The sequence below is a fragment of the Amblyomma mixtum genome, chromosome 9 (assembly GCF_055824585.1).
Source record: "Amblyomma mixtum isolate Tamu chromosome 9, ASM5582458v1, whole genome shotgun sequence".
NCBI lineage: Eukaryota > Metazoa > Arthropoda > Arachnida > Ixodida > Ixodidae > Amblyomma > Amblyomma mixtum.
The window spans coordinates 78,242,690-78,268,193 of record NC_143020.1 but is presented as its reverse complement, the minus strand read 5'-3'; the positions used below and the strand labels follow the sequence as shown (position 1 = coordinate 78,268,193).

General features: G+C 43.0%; 1 protein-coding gene across 5 annotated transcripts; it reads right to left on the bottom strand.

Annotated features, from left to right (window-relative positions):
* Positions 1 to 39: 39 nt before the first annotated feature.
* LOC149329811 (uncharacterized) lies at positions 40 to 25,235 on the bottom strand. 5 transcript variants are annotated; one of them, XM_089560518.1, is made up of 8 exons: positions 24,896 to 25,235; positions 22,953 to 23,062; positions 21,554 to 21,655; positions 19,411 to 19,536; positions 15,727 to 15,945; positions 7,742 to 7,903; positions 5,530 to 5,574; positions 40 to 1,852 (listed from the first exon to the last, which is right to left on the bottom strand). In XM_089560518.1, the coding sequence occupies exons 2-8, from the start codon at positions 23,046 to 23,048 to the stop codon at positions 1,370 to 1,372; spliced, it is 1,233 nt and encodes a 410-aa protein (XP_089416644.1). In that variant the 5' UTR covers positions 23,049 to 23,062; positions 24,896 to 25,235; the 3' UTR covers positions 40 to 1,369. The 5 variants fall into 5 exon arrangements, with proteins under 5 accessions (XP_089416644.1, XP_089416646.1, XP_089416645.1 ...); XM_089560520.1 differs by lacking the exon at positions 24,896 to 25,235 and adding an exon at positions 22,729 to 22,818 and having other exon boundaries at positions 22,953 to 23,067; XM_089560517.1 differs by lacking the exon at positions 24,896 to 25,235 and adding an exon at positions 24,574 to 24,885 and having other exon boundaries at positions 44 to 1,852; positions 22,953 to 23,272.
* Positions 25,236 to 25,504: the final 269 nt, after the last annotated feature.

The window sequence follows — 25,504 nt, the reverse complement described above, 5'->3', positions numbered from 1 at the left end:
AAGCTTAAGCATTTAATTGTTGATGGTCCCGTCACACAATGGATCAGCAGTTATTTTTCCGGACGCTACCAATTTGTCCAATTCGACAGACATACTTCCGACATTATTCCCGTGGTGTCTGGTGTCCCCGAAGGATCCGCACTGGAGCCTCTTTTATTTTTCCTATTTATTAATGATATAACTAACCAAAATGAAGTACAAATGAGACTTTTTGCAGATGATTGCGTCCTTTATCATGAAATTAAACATCAGTCTGATCAGATTAAAGTAAATAACGCTTTGAATAAAGTTTTTCAGTGGTGCCACGATTGAAGCATGGTCATTAACACAGAAAAGACTGTTTCTAGGTCCGTCACACACACAAAAAAATTCCGCTTAAATTCAGTTACGGTTCTGATAGCACTGTGCTACGAACTGTTACGGAATACCGATATCTGGGCATCGTTATCTCATCCGACCTGTACTGGACAACGCACGTTCAGTATATAGCAAATTAAGCAATGAACAAGCTGTTTTTCCTCAAACGTGCCTTGAACAACTCGCCTCCCGGAATAAAGCTTCTGGCACACGTTACACTTATACGCCCGATACTAGGATACGCTAACAATACATGGTTTCCTTATACAGGTACTAGCGTAGCCGCTCTGCAATGTGTGCAGCGAAAAGCCGCGCGATTTATCTATAACCAGTACTGACGCACAGAATCACCTACTGAACTTTGGCATCGCTCAGAGCTTCAACCTTTATCTATCCGATCCAAACTGCACCGCTTGAAATTCCTATACTTACTCCTGCAGAATTCGTTTAAGCTTAAGGCTCTGAGGACTTCGTCAATATAAGCCACTTCAGAATCACCCGCCACAAACACTCCCTCATATTTGAGGAATTTTTTGGTTGCAAAAAGGCATTTTACTTTTCTCTTTTTCCGCGAACAGATCGCGAATGAAATGCACTTGACACCTCAGTTGTATTGCAGCCAACAGTCCGCAAACTTTTGGAGCTTGCCGAGCAGAGTTTATTGGCACAAAATTGACTAAATTTTGTTAAAACGTTGGTGATATATACTTTGCATTGTATAACTGGTGCCCTCAAATTTGTTCCTGTCTTTGCTGTTGTCTTTGCTTTAACTAGACCCATCGTTTTCACTGTATTGCTGTTCTATAATTGTTTTATCTGGAAGTTATTTATTTTTTCAAGTGCGCCCACCCCTGTAAAAACCTCGGTTAGTGTTGACAGTATATCGAAGTAAAAATAATAATAAAAAACCAAAGAATCAAGTGTCACTCAGAAAGAATATGCCTGTTCAAAGTGAGCTGTAGGCGATTTCTTACGGAGAAGAATCAGGGCCAAAGACTCTAGTGTCGACGTCCTACTCAAGCTCTGGCACGTAGAAGGCACCTTGATTTTTCGGTTCTTCACGTAACCCCTCGACCGCAGGAGTGAAAAAGCTCTTCAGAGCTTCCTTTCCTTGACGAAATACATTTTCCAATTCATCTGACAAAATTCTCCTAGAACTGCGTTCTCCCCTCGCAGATTCACTCAGCTTGAAAAGAACATCTAGGAGCCACTCATATTCACCCCCTGGCGGAGGGTACGTTTCAGTCTTTCCCACTTCTCTGATGATATCTGGAGTGAGTGTTGACAACAACAAATTGTATTTTTGGCGATTATCATTAATGCCAAGCATGGACGCGTGTTTTTCGAAAGCGTTGCGCCAGGTTTTCATGTCTTCGTCTGACAGGGCGAAAATAGGCAGCTCTGGGATGGTTCTTTCCAGGGAACAGCTTCCATGTGCCTTGTTGTTCGCGCCTTGTGGCTCGGGCCTCGATGCTCGGAGTGCGGCACAGGTGGTCTGCGTTGGAAGTTTTGTTCTCGCCTTAGTCAGATGTTAATTCAGTCCTCTTCGTATTCATTTCATAAGAAAGCGGTCTTTTGCGACACTACGTACAAGCTGTTTTTTTTAACTAATTTGAACTGCCGATAACAGCGCCGGTTAAACCGACATGGAAACCCACGTAGCAGGTATTGGCCTATTCTTAGAGACCTCTTTGCGGTGGTCAATGTTACCGCTTGAAGTGCCTCAAATCCTGGCTTTCGCGCTTTTCAAAAGTACGTTTGGTTGCTAAAGATAGCTGGCTCTCTGGAAAACTTAAGCTAGCCTTTAGCTCATGTGCTTTCTTCCATGTTTCAATTTTACATCGTTCAACCTAATTCTCAGTTGAGCACTAGCTCTTCGAAAGTTAGATAAGACATTTTTTTCCAGCAGTGGGCTTACTTCACTCCCAGAAAGATTTATCGCTATGATTGGTGTATAGTCCGCGCAACCGGCCTATATCTCTCCACGTACTTCACATCTTAAAGGCGCACCCCAAAAATATCTCATTTAAATCTACCAAATACACCAAATCTAAATTATCTACCAATTCTACATATCTACCAAGGCTATCTCAGCATAGGGTATGTTCAGAGGGTGCTTTGTGATTTTAAAACAGTCTCTTGACGCATCATCACTTCCACTGCTTGTGAAAGACGGAATCTGGTTCCACTACACACTTCGGCCGATAAAGAATGATGCGAACTACTGCACCAGCACTCGCTGCAAGCATTTAGTGCATGCCAATTTTCCGCAATTAGTCAACTTCACGGAAGCTAATCAAGTTTCCACCTCCTGTCTTCAATGTTTTCGAAAATCATTCCAGCGAAACACACCTTAGAAGAACTTTTGTTGGGCTAGTTGGTAGTTATTCATCATTAAAATCAAAGGCGCCAAACCATACACACACACACACACACGCTCTGTCTCGTCTTTCTTTCTTCTCCTGTGTGTGTGTGTGTATTGTTTGGCGCCTTTGATTTTAATGATGAAACACACCTTGTATCCTTCAACCTCAAACTACCCCATATTTCAGACCGTTCATCACGAGCTGACAAATTTCTTTCAGCATCGACATGATTTCTCAAAAGCTTCTGCTTTACAAGCTAAGTCATGTTATTGACTTATTTCTGCTCTCTATAGAGAATTGAATGTTTCCTTACTGATCACTCACAATTTGTTACAGCTGAAGGCCAAGCGCCCCACTTACGATGTTGCATTCCGGTGTGCCGGAAGGGTCTCTGCTTGGGCAACTATATTCCTTATTTACATATATAATCGTCAATCTACTTTGCCTAGTATTCCGTTTTTTTTTTGCTGATGACTGCGTTGTTTTTCCTGATGTGCCTAACATGCAAGGGTGGAAGAGCGGGCTAGTTGGTAGTTCATCTTGGGGGAAAAACACAGCGCACTCCTGAGACACGGACAAAGGAAGGGAAGACGATACAACGATGTATCGTCTTCCCTTTCTTTGTCCGTGTCTCAGCAATGCGCTGTTTTTCCCCCAAGGTGCCTAACATCAGTGATGCTACTATTGCTCTAAATGATTATACTCCTATACAGAACTGTTGTAACAGATTACTAACTGAACTAAATAATAACAATTATAAAATTATGCGTGTGCACGGCTATCTATCGGGAGCGTAGGAGCTAGGCTTGTTATGTGGTATAGTTTGTGTTGAACTGGCAGGCCGCAGAGTCATTACGCGTCCGAAGGAGCATTTTAAGCCGTTATCGTCTATGGACAGACCTATATTCGCATGCCGCTGTGCATTGCAGGCAATACAAAGAAAAGAGAAGGGTGACACTCGTTTTTTATAGAAATTCGCTCACTGTTCATCCGCAAGTTAGTCTGACACAAGTCATCCTGGACTCTGATTTGGTAAAAAAAAAATTCAAGGAGGCAGTTAAGACAACTTACGGGCGGTAATGCGAAGGGATTTGTGCTGGCATAGTGGCGCCATCTGCTGGGCCAGCGCCGTACATTGCGAGGGGAGAAGTTCGGGGGGTACCGCATGATGGCGCTACGACACGCCAAGCAAGAACTTAATTTAGCGGAATAGTACATTTGTAGTGGGTAAATTGAGCCTTCTGTAGTTTATATCCTCGGCAATACACATGCATGCTTGTAAATCAACTCTGCATTCACTAGAGGGGCCCTTATTCAGTTGAAAATGTCGAGCTGTCGTGGCGCATTGCGCGAGACTCTACATCCGAAGCTTTCACCCAACATATGCAACGTTCATATGATCCTCCAGTTTCGAGCCGATGCGGCGCGATAACCTATTCAGGCCTGCTTCTGCTGGCGTATTTAGTTTAACACATCTATATGGTAGACAATTAGCTGCATGTTTCATCTTTTCCCGTGACAGCCACCATCCAATTATCAGAGCATCCTTGCATATTAACTTTTTAACCTTCTTTCCAGCTCAGTGGACACTTCTAATTTTAGCGAGAGCTCTATTTTTGGTTTTATGAACGAAGTTTATGACTGAGTGCGTTTTCTAGCAGTCCGCTTCTCTTACGAGCACTTGTTCTCTGTTTCACGTAAAAATGTTGCCCAAAGGGTTGATATCTATGCTCTTTCCGCCTCCATTGTATCGCTCTCTCTACTCTAATTGTATTGGTCATGCTGTGCAGAGCCGAGTACGTAAAATGCCGATTTCGCCTTGTACTAAAACGTTTTGCTTTAAACTTCACGCCGAAGTTCGATCGAAGATCGGTTCAGAGAACAGTGTGCTAAGGTGCGGGGGTATATGCTGCACAGATCGATTTGCTGCCTGGCTCACTCTTCTTGATATATGCTTGTATCTCCTGGAATTTTGATGTGCTCAGAAAGTGCGAGTGGATGCTGGCGTGATTGTGTATGACAAGTGCGTGATGCGACCTGCTTAAGTCGGACTTCCAGCCTGTCAGTGTCGGCGTACTTCCATGCAATAAAGAAAAAAAAAATCTTCGTGGCGCAATGGAATTGTCACAGACTCGCACGCCGCCAGCACGGGTTCCATTCCCGCAGAGACACAAATTTTCATTCCTTATTTTTCTTCATTAACAGTTCGGGCCTTTTTGGATTCTCGATTGGATTGTTATAGTTTGGCTTGTTGGAATATGGATTGGCTTGCTGGATGATTATGGACTGGTGAAAGCGTGACACATCCTGTCCCCGCCAGCCATGAACCACGAAAGGTTTCCGCCTTAATAGTTTATATATGCGTGAGCTGACCTTGTGTAAAAATGGCAGATCGTGCATTTTTTTTACCTAGATGCAACGTCAGCACCTTTTGGCAGTGCCGCCATTAAGATTGCTCTTGCTCTGCCTGTGATGTTTTTGGTTTTTCCTTAGACACTCTACATATTGCTTTTGGGTGTCCAAATAAATTTGCCAGACTGCACATATCCTGTTATTTTCGTGTTGTGTCAGCGCCTTGTAGCGCACTAACCTTCCTTCTACCATGGGCTATCACTACGCTGCCCAACTTCCTGTTTCTCTTCAGTGTATTGCTTAGATACGTTGATTACAAAGTGCTTTCTTTTGCCGCCAGATATTTGAACGAGAGTTGAACGTAGAATCTCGCAAAAGTAGGACCAGCAATAAAGGTAGTCTGTTAAGGCAGATGTACAACGATTATAAATAAAAAAGAAAAAAGACCACTTACAGTGGTATTGCTATCCGGGTACTGATCGCACTCTCTCATATGTGCCTGCAAAAGAAAAAAGGCGAATGAAAGCGAAGAACGTCTAGGTGTTATCAGCACCAAAAAATTTGCCATAACCCAAGATAAAAAAAAACGCGCATAAACTCTACACACACTACCAGAGCTGTCGTTTTACAAAAGAAGTTACTCATTTGTCCACCCAAATTCTGGAGTCATTTGCAAACAAACTCAACGCGTTCTTATCCGGAATATATCAAAGCATAAAAATTCTTCTCAAAGAAAATATTTTAGAAATTTAGTTGGTCTACAACAAGTGGAGTATATCACCATTGTCACAACATGCCTCTTAGTGATGTTGCCCTCGAGATGAGCTCTTAGACCCGATCGGAGGGACTGGTGGGTTTCCTGGGTGCGCGGATTTGAACCCAGTCCCTACCTAATAAGAAGCGGTTACTCCGCCTTTAGGCCACTATGGCGTACAGCGCTCACTTTATTTACCTAGGGTGCACTCTGCTGAGTTCTTGGTGCAGCCTTGATTCAGTGGATTTGAATAGAAGACAAGTGAACCTCAACCTGAAGAGAATATTTTCATGTGGGGATAAAAACCTTGCATTCCCCACTCTATTCCTAAAGCAAATGCACTCGCGGACGGTCAGGGTTTTGCGCAGCTGCTGGTAGCGCGCTAGATAATTTTTATACCTCCCAATTTCTAAATTTGCTAACTGGAGGCAACGCTCTTTGCAAGTAAAACAAGCAACGGGTTCGCTGAGACCCCGAAATACAATTTCTACTCCTAGCAAAGACAATGACAAATGTACGTATGTTACTGATCATTCTCTGATATATATTACCCCTACAGCACGGGCATTTTAATTGTTAATTGCGGCAATGAATATTCAAAGGGGATCACGCATTTCAAGGAAAAAATTGGTATAGTGATTACTTTTTGCTTGCATTCCAAGCAAGTGGGACAACGTGCGATGCGCTCTTCTACAGAGTTTAAAAGCAACACCATAACATAAACTAGATGGCAAGTATTTAAGAACCGAGTCAAACTACTAAACAGTTTCCTCAATCACAAATCATGTAAATGCTGGTTGTGCATTGATTCTCTGCGCTGCATGCTTTCGGGGAATTCAGTAAATTATCGGCGCTAGAACAGATCATGTAATGCCTCTACCACCCCTGTAGAAAAAAAAATTAAACGTCGCCAATATACTGGTTGTTTCTGCGAAGGAGAACCAAAGCTTTTACTATTACTCTTCTCAGACATCAAGATTGCTTCTGAGGCATCGCTATTCCATCATTGGCGGACATGACAAATAAAGGTGAATCAAGTTAATTAGTAAGCTAGCTAATAAATTCGTAATGGTAAACTTCTATATCTGTTAGGCGCCAGGTGGTAAACAGAAATTAGTAAAGGGCCGTTACTAACAGCGTTATTAGTTTTTACAATTCCCAAAACGCGGTTTTCCTGGGCACTTAGCGCAACAAAATTTTCTATCCCCGTGCCATTTCAGAAAACCGCGCGTCTTCGCCCAGCACGATGCGATGTCAATCACTACACGCCACTGCGGGCCGAACATATCACGTGACCTGCTCATGTGCTGGCGGGAGGAGCGAGCAGCGCACGCACAGCAGTGAAGGTGACGCGGGCGGGTCAGAGTGACTGGAGTGGCTCCAGAGGTTAAAAGAGAAGCCGCCGTGAACCATGCGCCATGGGTAAAATAAAGTGGCGCCTGTTGATAGATGCTCGCAGATGTCGCTTCACGCACTACGGTTATAGAAAAGGGAGCTTGGAGCCGGGATTGGTTTAGCGATAGCGCGATGGAAGTTGCGCTCGCGAAATTGCAGAAACTGGTGTGGCTATTACTGGCAGCCGGCATCCATTCTCAGAACGCAGCCAAACACTTAAGTATAATAGCCCTAAAGTTACCAACATGAAATTAACGAACCGTTTTACTAGTTCACATGGTTAACCTCTTTTGTGGTGTCTGCCATCCATGGTGTAACAACGATGTAGAAGACATCTGCAGATCACACACTGCGTTTTTAAAAGTTATGGTTCACCACCGCTCAAACATCCGCTATACATATAAGAATTTTGTGTGATATTGAGGTATCAATCAACTTAGCTGCAGTAAAAGAAACAACTGAAGTTGAAATCGCTCTAACGGGAAGAGTATCACTGTGAAGTAATGTTGCCACTTACAGCGATATCCTGCTTCAGTAGTCTTCTATCACAGTAAACGCAAGTCTTTGGAGCATTGGAACACTTTTCTAGGTGACGTGGCATGTTTGCTTCTTTCACGGGCCTCCGGCAGTGCTCACAAAGCAGCAATTTCGACGTGGTTTCCCCTCCTGGCGGGTGATTCTGTAAGGGTTTGAGGTTAATTAGAAACGCTGCTCAAAAACAGTGCTCTTTATTTGCACGAAGAATTCACAGCATTTACAGGGGGCACGACGCCGCAGAGGATACGGTCATGAACATGCCCTTTGCAATGCAGGCTATCCTATGGAGCATAACGCTCGTCTTCAACGCCAGCGACAGCGATTTCCCGGCTGACCACAGCAACGGATCTGCTTGGAACCTACGGGCAAAGAATTATCCTGCAGCTGAAGCCATTTCCCGCCCGCCATTTGCAGCACTCTACCAACCACCTGTCTGGCAACCTAACCCCGCTATCTGCGCGGGAGGCGTTACTCGACTACTAGAAAAGCCACCGACACCTTGGAATCAGTTGGGGCACGACGCCGCAGAGGATACGGTCATGAACATGCCCTTTGCAATGCAGGTCAGTTACTTTCCGCACGCTGCTTGCGTTCGCACTAGTGATCCGTTCTTTCTCGCGGTGTCGTGCCCCCCAGACACGAGTGATTTTTGCCGTCGTCTATTATGTTATGTATGTTGGACCTCGCTCAATGCGTGTTCTGTGTACTTACGGCTTGTCGTGTCTGGTGATGTGGAACTCAATCCCGGACCCGACGAAAATGGCGCAGGTGTCTCACTTGAAACAATTGCTGAGGCAATAGCCCGATTAGAAGTCGCACAAAATTCCGTACTCTCAGAACTTACACTTATTCGTTCAGCTCAGACAAACATCGAGAACATTGTGAGCAGCCCTTCTTTGCGGGTAGACGCATTGGAAAAAGAAGAAAATCAGAAGTAAAGCAATGTAGACTCAGATTGTGTGCAAAAACTAACAGCGCAAGTTAAACGGCTTAACGACAAATGCGATGACGCGGAAAACCGTCTTCGCCGATCAAACCTGCTGTTCTTTGGAATTCCTGATTCCAGTGACGAAGCATGGACACAGTCTGTGTCGCATGTAATCTCTGTCTGCTCAAAGGAACTAGATATAACCATCAGTGAGAATGCGATTGAACGCGCTTACAGACTTGGCCGTTTCAAACCCGGAAAGAACCGCCCCATTATTGCAGCATTTGCTAACTTTAAAGATAAGACAAATATTTTGTCCGCTACCCCAAAGCTAAAAAATTCAGCCTACTCAATTCGAGAAGATTACTCAGCACGTGTCCGATTAGCCCGTCAAAAACTGTACAATTTTGCTCAGGAGCGTGGTGGAAAGTACAAGATCGGCTTCGATAAACTTGTCATGGACGAAAAGCAGTTTTTCTACAATGCCGAGTCTGATTACGTTTTAGAGACGAAGTCATAGCGGTTATCGCCGGCGGCTACGCCTGCGCTTTCCCCTCGTCCTCCCTATTTACTGGTCGGAATAGAAAACCTGCTTTTAAGCCCATCGCAGTTATGCTCGCAAACATCCGCAGTTATTTATCGAAAAGAGAACGCATAGAATCCCTCCTGCATGATAACAACACCGACATCGCCATTTTTACTGAATCATGGCTAAGTTCCGACATCGGAAACCGCGAGCTACTTCATGATGACAAAGTGTTCGCCATTCATAGGCTTGACAGGGAGGGGCGCAGGGGAGGCGGAGTGCTTGTTTTCATAAAATCTAGTATACCCTCATTTCCTGTCAAACTTAATTGCAGCCACGAAATAATGTGTGTACGAATATCCCTACCGTCAATTACAGTCGTTATTACTGCTTGCTACCGCGCGCCTGATTGTGACCAATCTTTTGTTGACGAGCTTAACAGTGTCCTTTTGAACTTGCATTCCCTCTTTCCAAACGCTGAACACGTGGTTTGTTGGGATTTCAATTTCCCAGACATTGAATGGAATTATCTGCATGCACCTTCTCATCAGTCGAACGAATTTCTTGATATGACTCTCTCATTTAACCTTACCCAAACAGTTAAAACAGCAACCCGTGGCAAAAACATTCTTGACCTTATCTTTGCCTCAGATCCCGAATTCATCCAGTCATTGTCATGTGTTGATTTCCTGAGTGATCATAAAATGTTGCTTTTCGATCTCTCGATTTCTATTCCCGTCAGTGAACCTTCCATAAAATACATCTGCAGTTACAAGAAAGCCGATTTCGCTATGATCAACACCGAGCTGAGCCAGTTCTGATCGCACTTCCGATTATCGCCATGTAGTCGAACAGTGGATGAAAACTGGCTACTTTACAAAAACAATTATCACTCGTTGACACGTACGTTCCCCTCATTCGTATACGTGGTGATGCTCGAAGACCGTGGAACACAAGCACGCTAAGAAGACTATCACAACGAAAAAAACGCCTTTACCGTGAGGCCTAAAATTCAAATTTTCCTTCAAAATGGAAAAAATACTTTACTTGTCTTCACCAATATACAGGTTTGTTACGGAGCACTAAAAAAAATTCTTCCACCAGGACCTGATGAATATTATTCACACAAACCCGAAGAAGTTTTGGACCTTACTGACACCAAGCACCAGTCGTTCACAAAGCATCACCTTGGTCAACCAAGATGGATCATCTGTTCCCATTGAACACCGTTCAGACGTCATGAATTCATATTTTTCATCAGTTTTCACCCACGAACCTCCCTTGAACGTACCATCATTTCCAGATTCAAATTTTTCTCAGATGCCCCCAGTTTGCATCACAGCAGATGGTATTACAAAATTAATTGAAAATCTTAAAACATCGAGCGCACCTGGGCCTGATGGGATACCCGCGAAATTACTTAAAAGTACTAAGGACATTTCGAGTCAATTCCTGAAAGTAATCTTTGAACAGTCTATATCAACGGGTGAACTACCTAAAGATTGAAAAATAAGTAAAGTTGTGCCGGTGTTTAAGGCTGGTAACCGATCAGACCCATCCAATTATCGCCCCATTTCCTTGACATGCATTGCCTGTAAGCTTCTCGAACACATAATATACTCCAGTCTCATCGCCTATCGATCATAACTCTTTCTTTTTCACTAAACAGCATGGTTTCCGCTCCGGTCTCTCCTGCGAAACTCAGCTTTTTGAATTGACTACTGATCTTCACTTAAATCTAGACTCTTCATTCCAAACTGACATCATTTTTTTAGACTTTTCTAAGGCTTTCGATCGCGTACCCCACCATCGTCTCATGTCTAAACTTTCCGGTCTGTCCATTGACCCTCTAATTGTAGCATGGATACACTGTTTTCTAATAGATCGTTCTCAGTACACGGTAATAGACAATCATTGTTCAGGTCCTGCTAAAGTGCTGTCTGGTGTACCACAAGGGTCGGTCCTTGGCCCTCTTCTCTTTCTCATCTTCATTAATGATCTTCCCTCTGGTATTTCTTCCATAATTCGCCTCTTTGCAGATGATTGCATTCTTTATCGCCGCATTGCTGCTAACAGGGACCAATTATTACTCCAGACCGACTTGAACATAATTGAACGATGGTGCTCTGAGTGGCTTATGTCGCTAAACATCTCAAAATGCCAATACATGCAAGTATCTCGCAAACATTCCAACCTCACTTACGCTTATTCATTGCTTTCAAACACATTAACAAACGTGCAATCCTACCGATACCTCGGAGTCACCATTTCCAGCAATTTAACCTGGTCCGAACACATCTTGAAATTAGCAGCTAATTCATCCAAATCACTCGGCTTCATCAGACGATCGTTATACGTGGCTCCTCCTTCTGTCCGTAAATTAGCATATGAAACCTTCATCCGTAGTAAACTTGAATATGCATCTTCTATATGGAACCCTCATCAAGAGTACTTAATTAACATCCTAGAAGCTATTCAGAACCGCGCAGCACGTTACATTACCTCAACTTATGACAGATACTGCAGCATCACCAAGTTTAAATCAACACTAAACCTTCTACCACTTGAGAAGAGTCGAAAAATCTCACGACTTTGCCTTTTTCATAAATTGTATTACAACTTTCCTTACTTCCGCGACTCATTACTCCTACCCCCATCAGAACATCGCGTCGCCTCTTCAATTCCCTGAGTGTTCAGCGTTTACATGGTTCTACAATCGCCTTCAATAAATCATTTCTACCTACAGCAATAGGAAATTGGAATCAGTTACCAGACCACATTGTAAACAAGCGTGACGCTAGTAAATTTAGAGACGCACTAATCCAACATTACAGGAAATGAAAAAACAACCGCATCCTTTGATTTTTATCATTTACTTTTCTTGTTACTATTCCTTCCTTTAGCCTATCCGCCACCATGTATTGATTAGAACTGCATCTTAACATTTCCTAGTGTACTCCAGTTCTTTTTGTTTTTTGTTGTTTTTTTTCTTGTTTTTATTCTTCTTGCATTGAATTGTGTTGTATTTTACTGTATTAACATTATTCTCTTTACTTTGCATTTCAACTATTCCCCCCTTTATGTAATGCCCTAAAAGGGCCTTTAAGGGTACAATAAATGAATGAATGAATATATATGTGTGTGCGTGCGTGCGTGCGTGCGTGTGCGTGTGCGTGCGTGCGTGCTTGTGTGTGTGTGTGTGTGTGTGTGTGTGTGTGTGTGTGTGTGTGTGTGTGTGTGTGTGTGTGTGTGTGTGTGTGTGTGTGTGTGTGCGCGTGCGTGCGTGTGTGTGTGTGTGTGTGAGAGAGAGAGAGAGAGAGAAGCCAACAGCCACAGAAACCAAGGGGCAGAGGACATTTTTTAAATATATTTATTTATTTTGTGCTGTTACTCGATTTAGAATATTACTGAGTATGTTATCGCTTAAAGCTAATTGATTAGAAAAGCAGAAGAAAAAACAACCACATGCTGCCAGTGGGATCCGAACCCACGACCTCTGAATTACGCGTCCGGGTCTCTACCGCTGAGCTACGGCGACGGCTGTCAAATCTTCTGCTTTGGGGTGAGCATAAATACCCCCGAAAACAGAATATTTGACAGCCGTCGCCGTAGCTCAGCGGTAGAGCACCGGACGCGTAATTCGGAGGTCGTGGGTTCGGATCCCACCGGCGGCATGTGGTTGTGTTTTCTTCTGCTTTTCTAATCAATTAGCTTTAAGCGATAACATATTCAGTAATATTCTAAATCGAGCACCAGCGCAAAATAAATAAATATATTTAAAAACAATGTCGTGCCCCTTGGTTTCTGTGGCTGTTGGCTTGTCTCATATTTATAACGAGCCCCTCATTCCCTTAATATATATATATATATATATATATATATATATATATATATATATATATATATATATATATATATATATATATATATATATATATATATATATATATATATATATATATATATATATATAGCGAAGTATACGCTTCGTTAAAGGAAACATATTTATTCAACTCGACGTTTCGATCGGAAGACCGATCTTCTTCAGATCGGTCTTCCGATCGAAACGTCGAGTTGAATAAATATGTTTCCTTTAACGAAGCGTATACTTCGCTGTATATTCTTATAAGCAGTCAAGTACTTCACGCTTTTGCAACCTATATATATATATATATATATATATATATATATATATATATATAGAGAGAGAGAGAGAGAGAGAGAGAGAGAGACCGAATAAGATGCGACAGCTCGAGGTGATCAGGCATAGTTGCTTCGCTTGCAGAGTGTCGTAGTCGCCGTGAAAAGGAGTCCATGCATCATGCGTGATTGGGAAGAGGGAACAAGATGGACAGTTCACGCTAACTGCCGCCACAAACCAAACACAGGTACGTTTCTCAGAAAAATCATGTCTGCTTTCAAATGAGTTTACTTCACTGCAGCCCAGCTTGACAGAGAGCAGAGGGAGGTCAGGGACAATGTCCCGATGTCCAGCATGAGAGGCATAATTCTGTGAGTAATCAATATCGCGTGTAGCTAACCGTGATTTTATGCATAAGTAGCGTAATCGCCAATCAGTTTATTTTTTCAGCAAGCATAATATATTTCGTCTAATTTTGAAAAGATTAGAAATTCGACACTCTGCTGTGGTATCTGTCTACTAATGGGTGAGCAGAACCTTTAGGGAACAAGTTTAACAAATGAACACACTCTATCACATCGCCATTTATGAAGTGTGAGCTGTTTTTAATGTCTAACATGCATGGAAATCGAAAAGTCGCACTAAGATTGAAATATATTCAAGGACATGACCATCACGCAGTTTCGACTACTGGCTTTGTAGAATAAATGGCTGCACATTTTTTACCTATGCCTTCGTAAACACAACTCCACTGTGGTACGTACCCATAGCTGACAATTCTCTACGCACAAGAAAAGTAGCATTTGAATAAACGATCACTTCAATAAGTATTATGAGGCGCATTACTGAATGAAAAGGCTCAAAGGCTCTAAAACGTTTCACAACTTTTTCTGACAAAATGGGGCACTTCGATCTGTACCCCCGCTATTCCAAAAACATGCATAACACAAATACAAAGGAGGCTTATTAGCGGAAGATAAAAAGACGCCTGTTGGTTCGATATAAAAATTTCTTGAATGGCGCAAAGGGACAAACACAGGAAGATAAAGAGACAGAGAGAGCGCCTCTCTGTCTCCGTATTTCTGTCTCCGCCTTTCCCTTTGCGCCATTCAAAAATTTTGTGATTAACCAACTAGCCCAACAGCAAGTATGTCTGAAATGGTTCGACAGCTGGTTAATACTGAGAGCAAAAAAATGCGATACACAGATGCGTTTTTGCTGTTTTCCTTGCACTCGATGGAAGTAGAGCAACATTCGTACCGCTACCCTACAAAATGTTAAACATGCATACCGGTCTTTGCATCTTCCCAAAATTTCCTTTTATAAGAGTGCGTGATCCCAAGTTTCTGTGAATACTCTGGTTGGCTACACTGGGTGGGGACAAGATCGAAACGTTTTATGTGTGTCAATCGACTTATTAAGACAAGTGCTTCAAAACAGGCGCTATGGTTGCGCTTCATCAGGCCAAACAAAACCACTCATCCCAAGCGCAAAGAACTACAAGAGGTGATCAGACAAACTCCTTCTTCTAATAGGCAGAGGGGAGTAAAAACCGAATCTAAAGTATTGCTGACTGCGTAGGCAGCGTGATTAATCTAGGGGAAGATTGCTTCTTTACAACCAAAGGTACAGGCTACAGTTTGGAAAAGAAGTCGCTCGAGACGAGGCCGGAGGTTACCATAAGTTTAGCGAGCAACATATGTGGTCCTGCACAATCAATATCTTCGCTGGTCTCTGCAGACGAGTCCCTAATCGAGCTAGTAGACGTATTCTGCTTCACAAATTCATAGCAACGGTTTTCCAGCCATCATACAGATGTTTTCTTTGGTGAATGTAGTACACCCGGCTGCAATAAGTATTTGTAGTTCTGCTACCGTTAAGAACAATCGCGCTCTTTTGACTCACAAAATACTCTTGGTTACATAAATACTGAAACGACACCAGAACTCTTCCTGGTGGCGCTTGTGGTTTGCGTTGAAAAGCTCATGTCTTAAGTTTCGTTACACTGCTGCATTTATTGCTTCACTAGATAGATAACTAATGAAATTCATTCACACAATACGATGGTCTACCACAAATGCAAATTTAGCGCAAAAACGGGACACGAGAAAGAACAGGAGGCAGCACGCATTTTAACAGTTCCTACGGTGGTTGGCAGCCCAAAAAGCACACAAAATTTCAGAAAATCAATAGATTATTTAAATTTGTTTCAGTGAATAGTATCTATGACAAAGTTAGGTAAAACTACTCTGCATATTTTAACTTGCTTTGTTTTTTTTTGTTTCTAAAAGAAAATTATGCAGAACAAAACGGCAGAAACCCTTATGTTCTCCAAGAAAAGATGCGTTATAAAACTGTGAAATTGCATACTTGTGAGCTCGACGAGCCAAGGTTACTTGCACTTGCAGTCGGCTGTGGCAGTGGAAACAGAGAACTTCGCGTGGCTTGAGAAGGTGAACCACTTGAACGTGGAGTATTTCTAGAGGCTGGCGGAATTTCCAACCGCGTAGACTGTTCATGGTTTGACCCAAAAAATAGGCGTGAATTACCGGGTGGAGTAGTCTGGCTTTCTCGTTTGTAGGCTGGACTCTGAAAAAGAAATTAGGAATATATTTCTAGGTATCAGAGGCAAAAAATTGCATCTACACAGCTACAGATGACAAATATCGTAAACAGATCATTCTAGTTTCCGTTCTCGTGGCAAAATCTATAGGCCGCCTTCTGTACCAGTGTCTGAACTGACGTGTTTTAGCTGCAGCTTGTACAGTGCTGGGATATGTAATCGACGTTTCCCTCACGTTCGTGCTAGTGCGTATTGGCCACCGAAAAGCATTACGATAGGGTATGTTCACTTTTCATTTATACTTCCAAATACATGTAAAATACTTACTAGTAATATTCACTGCGGTGAATATTTCGTAAAGCATATTCGAGGCGGTCTTTGTGCTCAGTGTTTTGTCAAGGAGTTTGTGAGCAATTTTTTTTTCTCTAATGGGTTCAGGCTGAGAGGAGACAAAATACCCTGGCTTTGTCTTTAGGTACAAACCTGCCATTCGTAAGAGCAAGAAAACATTTTTTTCCACTGCAGCTTAGATGTAGCCTATAAAATGGTCATCACGAATAAGCGTGACAAAATTAGTTAAGAAAGGACACCAGGTGATTAATAAAAATAAATTTCTGAGGCTCTTTCACCGCAAAAACCTTATCACTAAATGGAACCCGAGGTCTTGAATAACTTCTTCTAAAATCATATGTCTTTACTTAAGACTGCGGTGCCCCTGCGCGCACACAATGAAATCTCAGCACAGAGGGGTTGTAGTTAATGAGGGAATAATTCCATGAAGGACATGGATAGTGGCCGCTGTTAGTAGTTATTTTATTAAGTGGTATTGAGACAGACTGAGACTTACTTTGCAAACTAGTAAAGGATACAGACGGGTTTTCTTTTAAATTCCGGGACAAGAGCGACAAAAATTCGCTTTCTTTCAGGACGAGTGCCATACGTGTCGTGAAAAGTGCTTTTACAATGGGTCGCTAGGCAAGGGGAAGCTCTGAAAACGGCAAGAGCAGCTTCGGCTACGTGGTCGTTACGAAACCGCGCGAAATGCCTTCTGGCGCAAAATCTCCGCGTGCAACACTGGGTGAGACCAAGTCCAGATAAAATTATATGTCCTCTCGGGTTGTTTGCCCGCCTTTAACGTAACAACCTGTCACAGACCGTCGAGGGTGGTTATTAATTGATAATGCTGAACACGTTCCGGTCATTTCAGTTACCGAAACTTTTCAACGAACTTGATGTTGCAACTGACGGCAATGTACACTGTACTAGCGGGTGCATGCTGTCCTGTATGCGCTGTCTACGGAGTATTGCTACGCTCTTAAAATTTGAGCTTGGTGATCTTGCTGTTTGCCTCGCATTTTTGAACACAAACGCAGATGTAGGCACTATGCGTTAGCTGAAGGAAATTGTATTGTGCGCTTCGACACTGAAACTCTCTACACATCTCTTTTGCGTACGAAAAACGAAAGTCACCGCCGCCACCCGCAAAAAAGAAACAGCGAAAGGCAGGCAAGTACTTAAAATAACCGGCTTTTCGAATAAGGGAGCAATTACTCATTGACATACACCCGAGCGATGCCGTACGGCTACAAAGGAAAGCTATAAAGCTTTCTCAGAAACTTCGTATTTAATAGTATTTTGTGCTTCATAAGCTTGCCAGTCATAAGGTTGCCGCCCCGGTTAGCTCAATTGGCAGAGCGATTGCTCCGGTGAAGCGGTGGTCTCGGGTTCGAACCCCGCTCCAGGAAGAATTTTCCTTTAACTACGAAGTTTCTGAGAAAGCTGTATAGCTTTCCTTTGTAGCCGTATGGCTTCGCTCGCGTGGATGTAAATGAGTAATTGCTGCTTTACTACAAATCTACTCTACCTTGTGGGATTCCCATAGGCATTTCACCAAGCATTTCTCCGTGCCTTCTATGCTGTTATGGTAAGAGGCAACTATTAGAAGACTTTCCATTTGGGTAACTAGTATTATTATGCAACATATTCAGGGTTTACAAGCAGGCATCAGTAATTGATCAATTTGTCAACAATTTGCGAGCAAGATTTTGTGCACAACGACGCACTGAATCGTCCTTGCCTGGGAAAGTGCAGCAGTTCCCACGTGATAGTCGGGACATGGAAGCTTGTTGGCACAGACTTGTTTATCGTGCCGACTAGAGCGGATTCTATCGAACCGACTTCTTCGCCCCTGTCGCGTTTGGAGACGAAAATTGAGGGATGTGCTGCCAGATAAGATATTTTTGTGCTCATTCGTTCGCGTGTGGTAAGGTTTGATGACAGTAGGCTACTATGCTTTCTGATAGTTGCATAACCCCTGCACTTTTTCACGGAACTGCATCAAAAAGCACGTGGGAGGAATATCAGCGGTGGAGCTTTTCTGGAAATTTTTCTCTCAACCTCAAAATTATTAGCGTCACTGAATGCAACCCCTTGTTTTTCCGCAAGTCCTTCTGCAAGCTTTTATGTCGCTGCAAATTAACTCAGAATATATTTCAGTTCTTTGATGGAAGCGGATATCTTCGCTTATCTTCAAACGCTAGCACCGAAACATAAAACTGCGCTTTAAGCACCTAAGTGTGCTACAACCGGGAACTTGTGCTATGGGTCTAGTCCTCCCTTATCCCCAAGGCTGTCCTATTTATTCGCTTTTGTTCGTATGTTGAACTTCCAGGAGAGCTTTGTGACCAGTGATAAGACATTGTAGGAACCGGCCTAAATAACGGACATCAATCAACTTATATAACGATCATCAGGAAGGCGTAATGTAGGATAAAGTGAAACTACAACGGAAGCCGGCAACCTTATTTGTTCAAGCAGCGATAACACTCTCCTGTACGCCTATCTGGATAGCTTAGGCGTTAAGAAGTTTAAAGTATATATTTACATCTACCGCAAGGGCACGTTGGTTGGTTTGGTTTGGTTTATGGGGTTTAACGTCCCAAAGCGACTAAGGCTATGAGAGACGCCGTAGTGGAGGGCTCCGGAAATTTCGACCACCTGGGGTTCTTTAACGTGCACTGACATCGCACAGTACACGGGCCTCTAGAATTTCTCCTCCAAAGAAATTCTAGCCGCCGCGGCCGGGATCGAACCCGCGTCTTTCGGGTCAGCAGCCGAGCACCATAACCGCTGAGCCGCCGCGGCGGCCTGCAAGGGCACGTTCCATCCGTATGCATGGAGCACAAATAGTTCACCAAATATGAAGGTAAAACCCCAGCACAACGACGCCATATGCTATGCAGCTGGCATCATTTGTATCCAGCACTGAGAAGCAAGAAACTTATGGAGGGAATGACAAGCTACGCAATTCTTAATTGTTAGTTGCGACTGCACATATCAGTTGCAGGACTCCATGCTGTCATTAGGATATGATTTTCTTAGTATTACGCGGTATGCAATTGTTTGCAGAAGCCAACCGCAAACTGCAGCGTACTGTGTTCAAGAAACAGTCTCCTTATCAATTCAATATAAGAAATGTGAAAGGAGTTCACCTGTGATGTCTCTGTAAGGTTCCTTCTTTTTTCACAAGAAACTTTGTGCTTATCCCAGTCAGTGGACCGGACATCTTGGCAACACACGGAGCACTTTACTTCAGGCTTGCAAATGACATAGTGAGCCTAGAATTGTTCAGTTGATAGGCACCCATAAAAATAACAGAAAAATGATAATAGTCACGGTAAAGCAGAGTACGAGAACCCTGAGTTGAGAATAGTAAGGTAGATTTTAGGAATAGTATTCTAGAAGTGTTCATGGGTTTGTCAATAACAAATTTAAATGGCAATCGTACTACAAAATTTCATTTGACAAAAATGTTTTGCATGGACGAATTGATGCATTGGCGCATTGCATGCAGACTATGCATTCTTGTGTTTCTGAGGCAGGCTGATCAGTCAGCTTTCATAGTTCACGTCACACGTTGAACCCCACAAACTGAATCCTTTATATTCACCATTGGCAATGCTCGCAAAAAAAGATGCTTTCTGATCTCTCCAGCGAGCTGCCATTGTTAGTGGTTTCTTAGCACGAAAATCAGAGCTCTAGTAAATATCATTAACTATTCAGAATATTAATATTGTTCAGATGTAAAAAAAGACTTCAAAATAACCCAGTGCTCGAATAAAAGAATGCTCTTTACTTGATTTTAACACAAAATAATATCCCATTCTAATTGTCATCGCCATTTTGCTCGGCGTTTCTAGAGTCTGTAAGTGGTGATTATGCTCTTTCAGAATATACTGCAGATATAATTTCTGACCCTTATAGTTTGCAAACTTTTTCCGCTTTGCTCATTTTCTTGTTTTTCACGCGGTTGCAGCTTCTTTCCTCCAGTATCCAAAATGATCTGTATAATGACAACGTGTGAGCCCTATATATTGAAGGACATGAAGGATTTTAACTATTTCTGAATCTTGCTACGTTCCTTCTATGAGAGTTTGCTACTTTTGGTTATCAGGGTTATATTGCTTAGATTGATTTAAACCCACTGTTAAAAAAAGCGTTCGCAACTACATTTTCTCATCGGGAGGGTGGTTCATTTACATCCTTTCCATTATACATAGTTGTCCATTTTACAGCCTAACTTGAAAATCGTGAATATTTAAGCCCAAAGAACATGCACCGGTTGACTATAGAACGGAGATGTTTACACTGAAGGCCGTGATTCGTTAGTCTTCTCTTGGGTACACTATTGTGCACAAACATTCGCGGAGCCCGATCACTAATAAACAATAACTTTCCGACGTCTACAGTAAGTCAGGTATGTTTCCTCCGCGCCAGTGCACAAGTATCGGTTGGAGCATAGTCAGAGCATATCGACAAACGTACCATATTTTGTAGCAAATGTGCGATCAATAATGAAAGCAAGTTTCGTTGCATCAAGATTCCGTTATAATAATGTGAATGACGAGACTAATCTGAATGCATTAAGGTTTGAAACGAAAAAATTAAAGAGAACACTCAAGGTCCGCCTTGAGGACATGACGCGCTGTAGTGTATAAGTTAATGTCCTTACAGGCCGAATTAATCATTCTCAACTCTACATCTGGAGGTCGGAGTCCTCACAACACTGCTTCCGCAATGGTGCAGCGGTTGAGGGATGCGCCTCTGCACTGCGATGAAAGGCGCTGTCATCGGTGTGGCCTTTGCGACCCAGGTTGCTCTTGCCGCGCAACTTCTCGCGATCAATCCTTAATTTAACAGCCACCTGCCATAGTGGTCAGTTTGCTCACAATCCGGTGGGCAGGTTGTGATGACGCCGCAACGTCATGTGACCCTGGTGGCTCACCTAGGTGGCTTCTCCAGAGGGTGCCCATCTGAGCCAACAACCACCCTATTTTTCGCTCACAACGCCTACGCCGCATTTTCTTAGTAACGGGGCCTTTAACGCTTTCCGGTTAACATATTTCATATCTAGCACTTCATGTGCTACTGCTTCACTGATCTTATAGTTCTTTTAGTTTTTTTTTGCGTTAAAAGGAATGATCAATCTTGTACACCCTTCTTTCTCGTTACAGAAGAGAGAAGGCATGGAAAATTTTATTTCCTGAGCTAGTGCTAAAGACCGCAGGTGCTACCACTTATTATCTGAAAAGCTTGGAAACAACGCACTTCGAAAATTGTGTGTTAGTTTATTACCTTTAGATCCTCGAGTGGAATTTTTACTCGGCAGTGGGGTTTGTTTGGGCAATCCACGTAAAGTTCACGAAGCGATGTGAGTAGGTCGTGTGCTTGATGCATCTGTCAGGAAATGAGCGGTGATTAAATATTTTCAGATATTTCTAATGTTCCAACGTTTGATCCAATAAACCGTCTCCATTTTCAGTGCTTCTTAGCCTACCTTATGTGTAAAGTTTAGAATTTACTTTGGTGTATTTAGGAAAATGCTCGCAATTTGTTCCTAGTAGAAAGAGCGATGTTTTTAAGCGAAGTCTGCGCTTGTAGTATACAAGATCAGTGCTTCATGAAATAAGGGAGTCATCCACAGCTGAACCGATTGCGCTGTGACTACTGCTATTGTATTACCAGTTTTGTGCTGTGAAACAAATGCCTCTATCCTATACATCCTGTACGATAGAGAACATCAGGGAGATCGAGAGCGAAAGTGGGAATGAACCTGAGCAAGAGAACAGATATACGATTCCTTTCATAATAAACGTAGCACTCAGCAACAAAGTTAAGTAATCACACCCGCCGAGTAAAGATTGCCTGCTGCACGGAAGCATCCCGAAAGTAAATATTCCGTATGCAATGTTAAGAACAGTGGTAAATAAAGGATGTAATTTAAGGCTGGGTATGTAAAGAAGAAACACGTAGAAAATGAAACATAATCCGGGCAATGTGAATTCGTCAAAACACACTTAACGTTTTTTAGCGTCCCTTATCATGAGCAAAATTGCGTGTTGTGCCCTTTCGTATCAGCAAACTTTTTGGGGGGCCAATATATGTTAGATAGCAACATAGAAAGATAGCTTAACAGTTCAGTGTGACGCTCATAAGATTTCTGGTCTTGGATTGCACACACGTAAGGCATAGTTGATTTGGCGCTGTTTTTTGGCGAACAAAGAACTAGCCAGCCCCTTCAAATCTATATCTCGATCCTAAAGGTAATTGTGGTAAAGTGTTATTGATAACGTTTTCCTGCGTTGAAAAAATAACCTGCTTCCGGAATTTCTTTATAATGGCACCCTCTTCTCCCAACATTTCCAAGCTAAAAAAATTTGCTCCAGCAAATTAAATATGCACTGTCAGAACTGCAAACAAAAAGATAAGACAATAGCAGATATGCAATAACAAGCATTAACAATATACACCTGTGGGGAGTCCATGTTTTCACTGCTCGGTCAGGAGCATGGACCGCTGAGCACCAGGTGTGTACCATCCAAACTGGACATCCTAAGTGCCTACGTAAGCATGCCCTCATGTGTTGAAGCACTTATCGTCACATGGGTGGAAATATCTTAATTAAAATGAAGTCTTAATTATTGTCAGTACTTTACTGGCAGCTGTAAATTACTGATATCTTAATTATTCCCACCTTATTTATAGCGAGGTCCTCGCAGCAGCGGGGACAGTAGATGTAGTCTTTGCCAAATTTGTCGCTGAAGGTGCGCAGACAAGCATCGCAGAACATGTGGCCCCCAGGGTCTTCGTACATGGACAGAGAAAGCATGCGGCATACCGTGCACAGCCACTGATGGCTTATTTCTAGCACAAATTCTATCTTCCTCGGGCCACCTGGAAGATCCCTGTACATCACTATATTCTTCGGAATGCTCTTTCCCTTTTCCATGGTGTAGGCATGAAGAAATAGGGCTTTGGCATCCAGAGTCCGAAGCACAGATAAAGGGCCAAAAGCTGGAACAAAACAAAGTGATTATGAAGAAATAGGCACTCCCTTAGAATAAATGTCCACTGCAACTCTGTTCTCGTGCACAGCGTTGGCAGAGTACATTTGCTTGTAAATAAAGGTGAAGTTCAGCGATGCGCCGTCAATATCCCGGGAAGGGTTACTTTATGTTCTTCGGAAGATTGCATTGTAACCAGAGCCACTTGTGTAACTTCTTTGATATACAGAGACATGATTCCAAAGCTTTTTATTTTTACATACCAATTCTAGTACACCTTCCAGACAGAGCCTATGAAAGACATATGCAGAAATCTTTATAAAACGAAATAAAAATGAAAATCTACATTTTTTTTTTCATTTTCTGTGGAAGCCCTTTTACAAAAGCTAGCGCTGTTTGGAGCCTATATTGCACGGCGCATCACCAGAAGCTGGGAGTCGGAAAGGAGAAGAGCAGCTAGTGGTCCCAGGGGCTGTTCAGGGGTATAGCGCGGACGGTAGTGGGTGATACCATATTCACGGATCACTGCTATTCTGCCGGGGGGCGTGTGCAAAATCTACATGCCGGACGGGTGTTGGTTGGATGGGAGGAATGTCGCTTTCGATGCGAACGAAAGGTGTCTCTCTGTGGCGGCCGGCAGAGGGTAGCTTTCTCTCTCAAGAGGGCACGGTGACGTTCGGGGTAGATGCTTCGGTCGCCATGGCGCCCACCTAGGAGAAATCCTTGCTCAAAACGTCCCTCTCTCTTGGCCGAACCCCTAACTGTCCCTAAGGCAAATGCATATGCGCATTAAAAGACATGCCAATAAAACAAACCACAATAGAATACAGCTCTCGCACCGATCAAAGCTATTGATTATCCTCCTCTATTATAGAGCCCGCATGCACTCTAACTTATAGGCGTGGAGACCAACACCATGAAATATAACCTGCGCTGAAATCGCATCAAGTTACCTGAGCAACGTCAAAAGGTACTTTTTAGCATGTTCGTCCTAGACGTGGCAAGACTGGACTCCCGCAAAGCGACGATTCTAATGTCACTACAAAGAACAGTACTTTAAAATCTACTTTCAATCTAACAAATGATCAGACATGCTTTCCTAAACGATACCCAACAATAGACCATGTTCACACTATCAGTCAGGTGATAAGAAATGTGAAGAATATAATCAACCCCTATATATAGCCATCATAGATTACTAGAAAGCATTTGACTCAGTAGAACCCTCTGCAGCCAAGCAGGGATTGCGGAATCAGGCTGAAGAAGAGCCTCATGTAAGATTACAGTAAGATATAACAGCTTCACAGCTACCATATTTCCTCCATACGGCAGGTGGTGCCTCATCTGCCCGCGGCGGTAGGTGTCGCGTGAAGAGCTGCGCTTAAACCTCGCATCAACGTATACAGTAATCGTCCGTCAATATTTCTTTGTGCGCCAAGCGTTCAGCCATGGAGGTATTGATGTTGAAATCTAACAAAACTTGCGAAGCTCGGAGAAAGAAACGCTACTGTGCGCCACTCTGGATAGAAGTTTACACTGTATTGGCTAACACGATCATACAACCAAGATGCTCTTAGGGAAGTGAACGAGCGCTGCCAGAGTGCATGCAAAGTATTCTGCGAAAAGACCCCACCTTCGGTGCGTCGAAGTGCTGCAGCAAGCCTAACGGCGGAACAGCGAAACCTGACACGGCCCTTTCGTCGTCATGGGGACAAGTGATAAGCGCTCGGGGGGTGTTTCCTATCTCTTTTGTACCTGTTCCGTTTCGTAGGAGAAGAAAAAAAATTCACAGCAGAAAGGGCCCTTATCAGTTCCTGTCGGGAAAGCGAAAGACAATGGCTGCGAAAACGTACCCGTTTTGATTGCATTTACAGTGCCATTATCGCTGTCAGCCAATGTACAGAGAATGGCTTCCTTATGCGCTGTCGTGGATTAATGACGGCATGTCGTCAACGGCTGTAGAATTTATAACTATTTCCTTGCATGCTAGGCAGAGCTTTTGGAAAGTTAGTTTTTGCCTAAATTGGTCGTTTACATACGAATATATTGAATAATCATCAACCTATAATTTACGAATAAAATTATAGGTTCAGAGAAAATTCACGACTCCGCCTGCAACGCGCCAACAGAATGTTGGAGATAAAAATCGCACCGCAATCGGGCGTTTCCACTAAAACTGTCTGCCCGTGAGCAGTACCGCGCAAGCCATAATCGCTTGAACACAGGTACACAGTATTTAGCG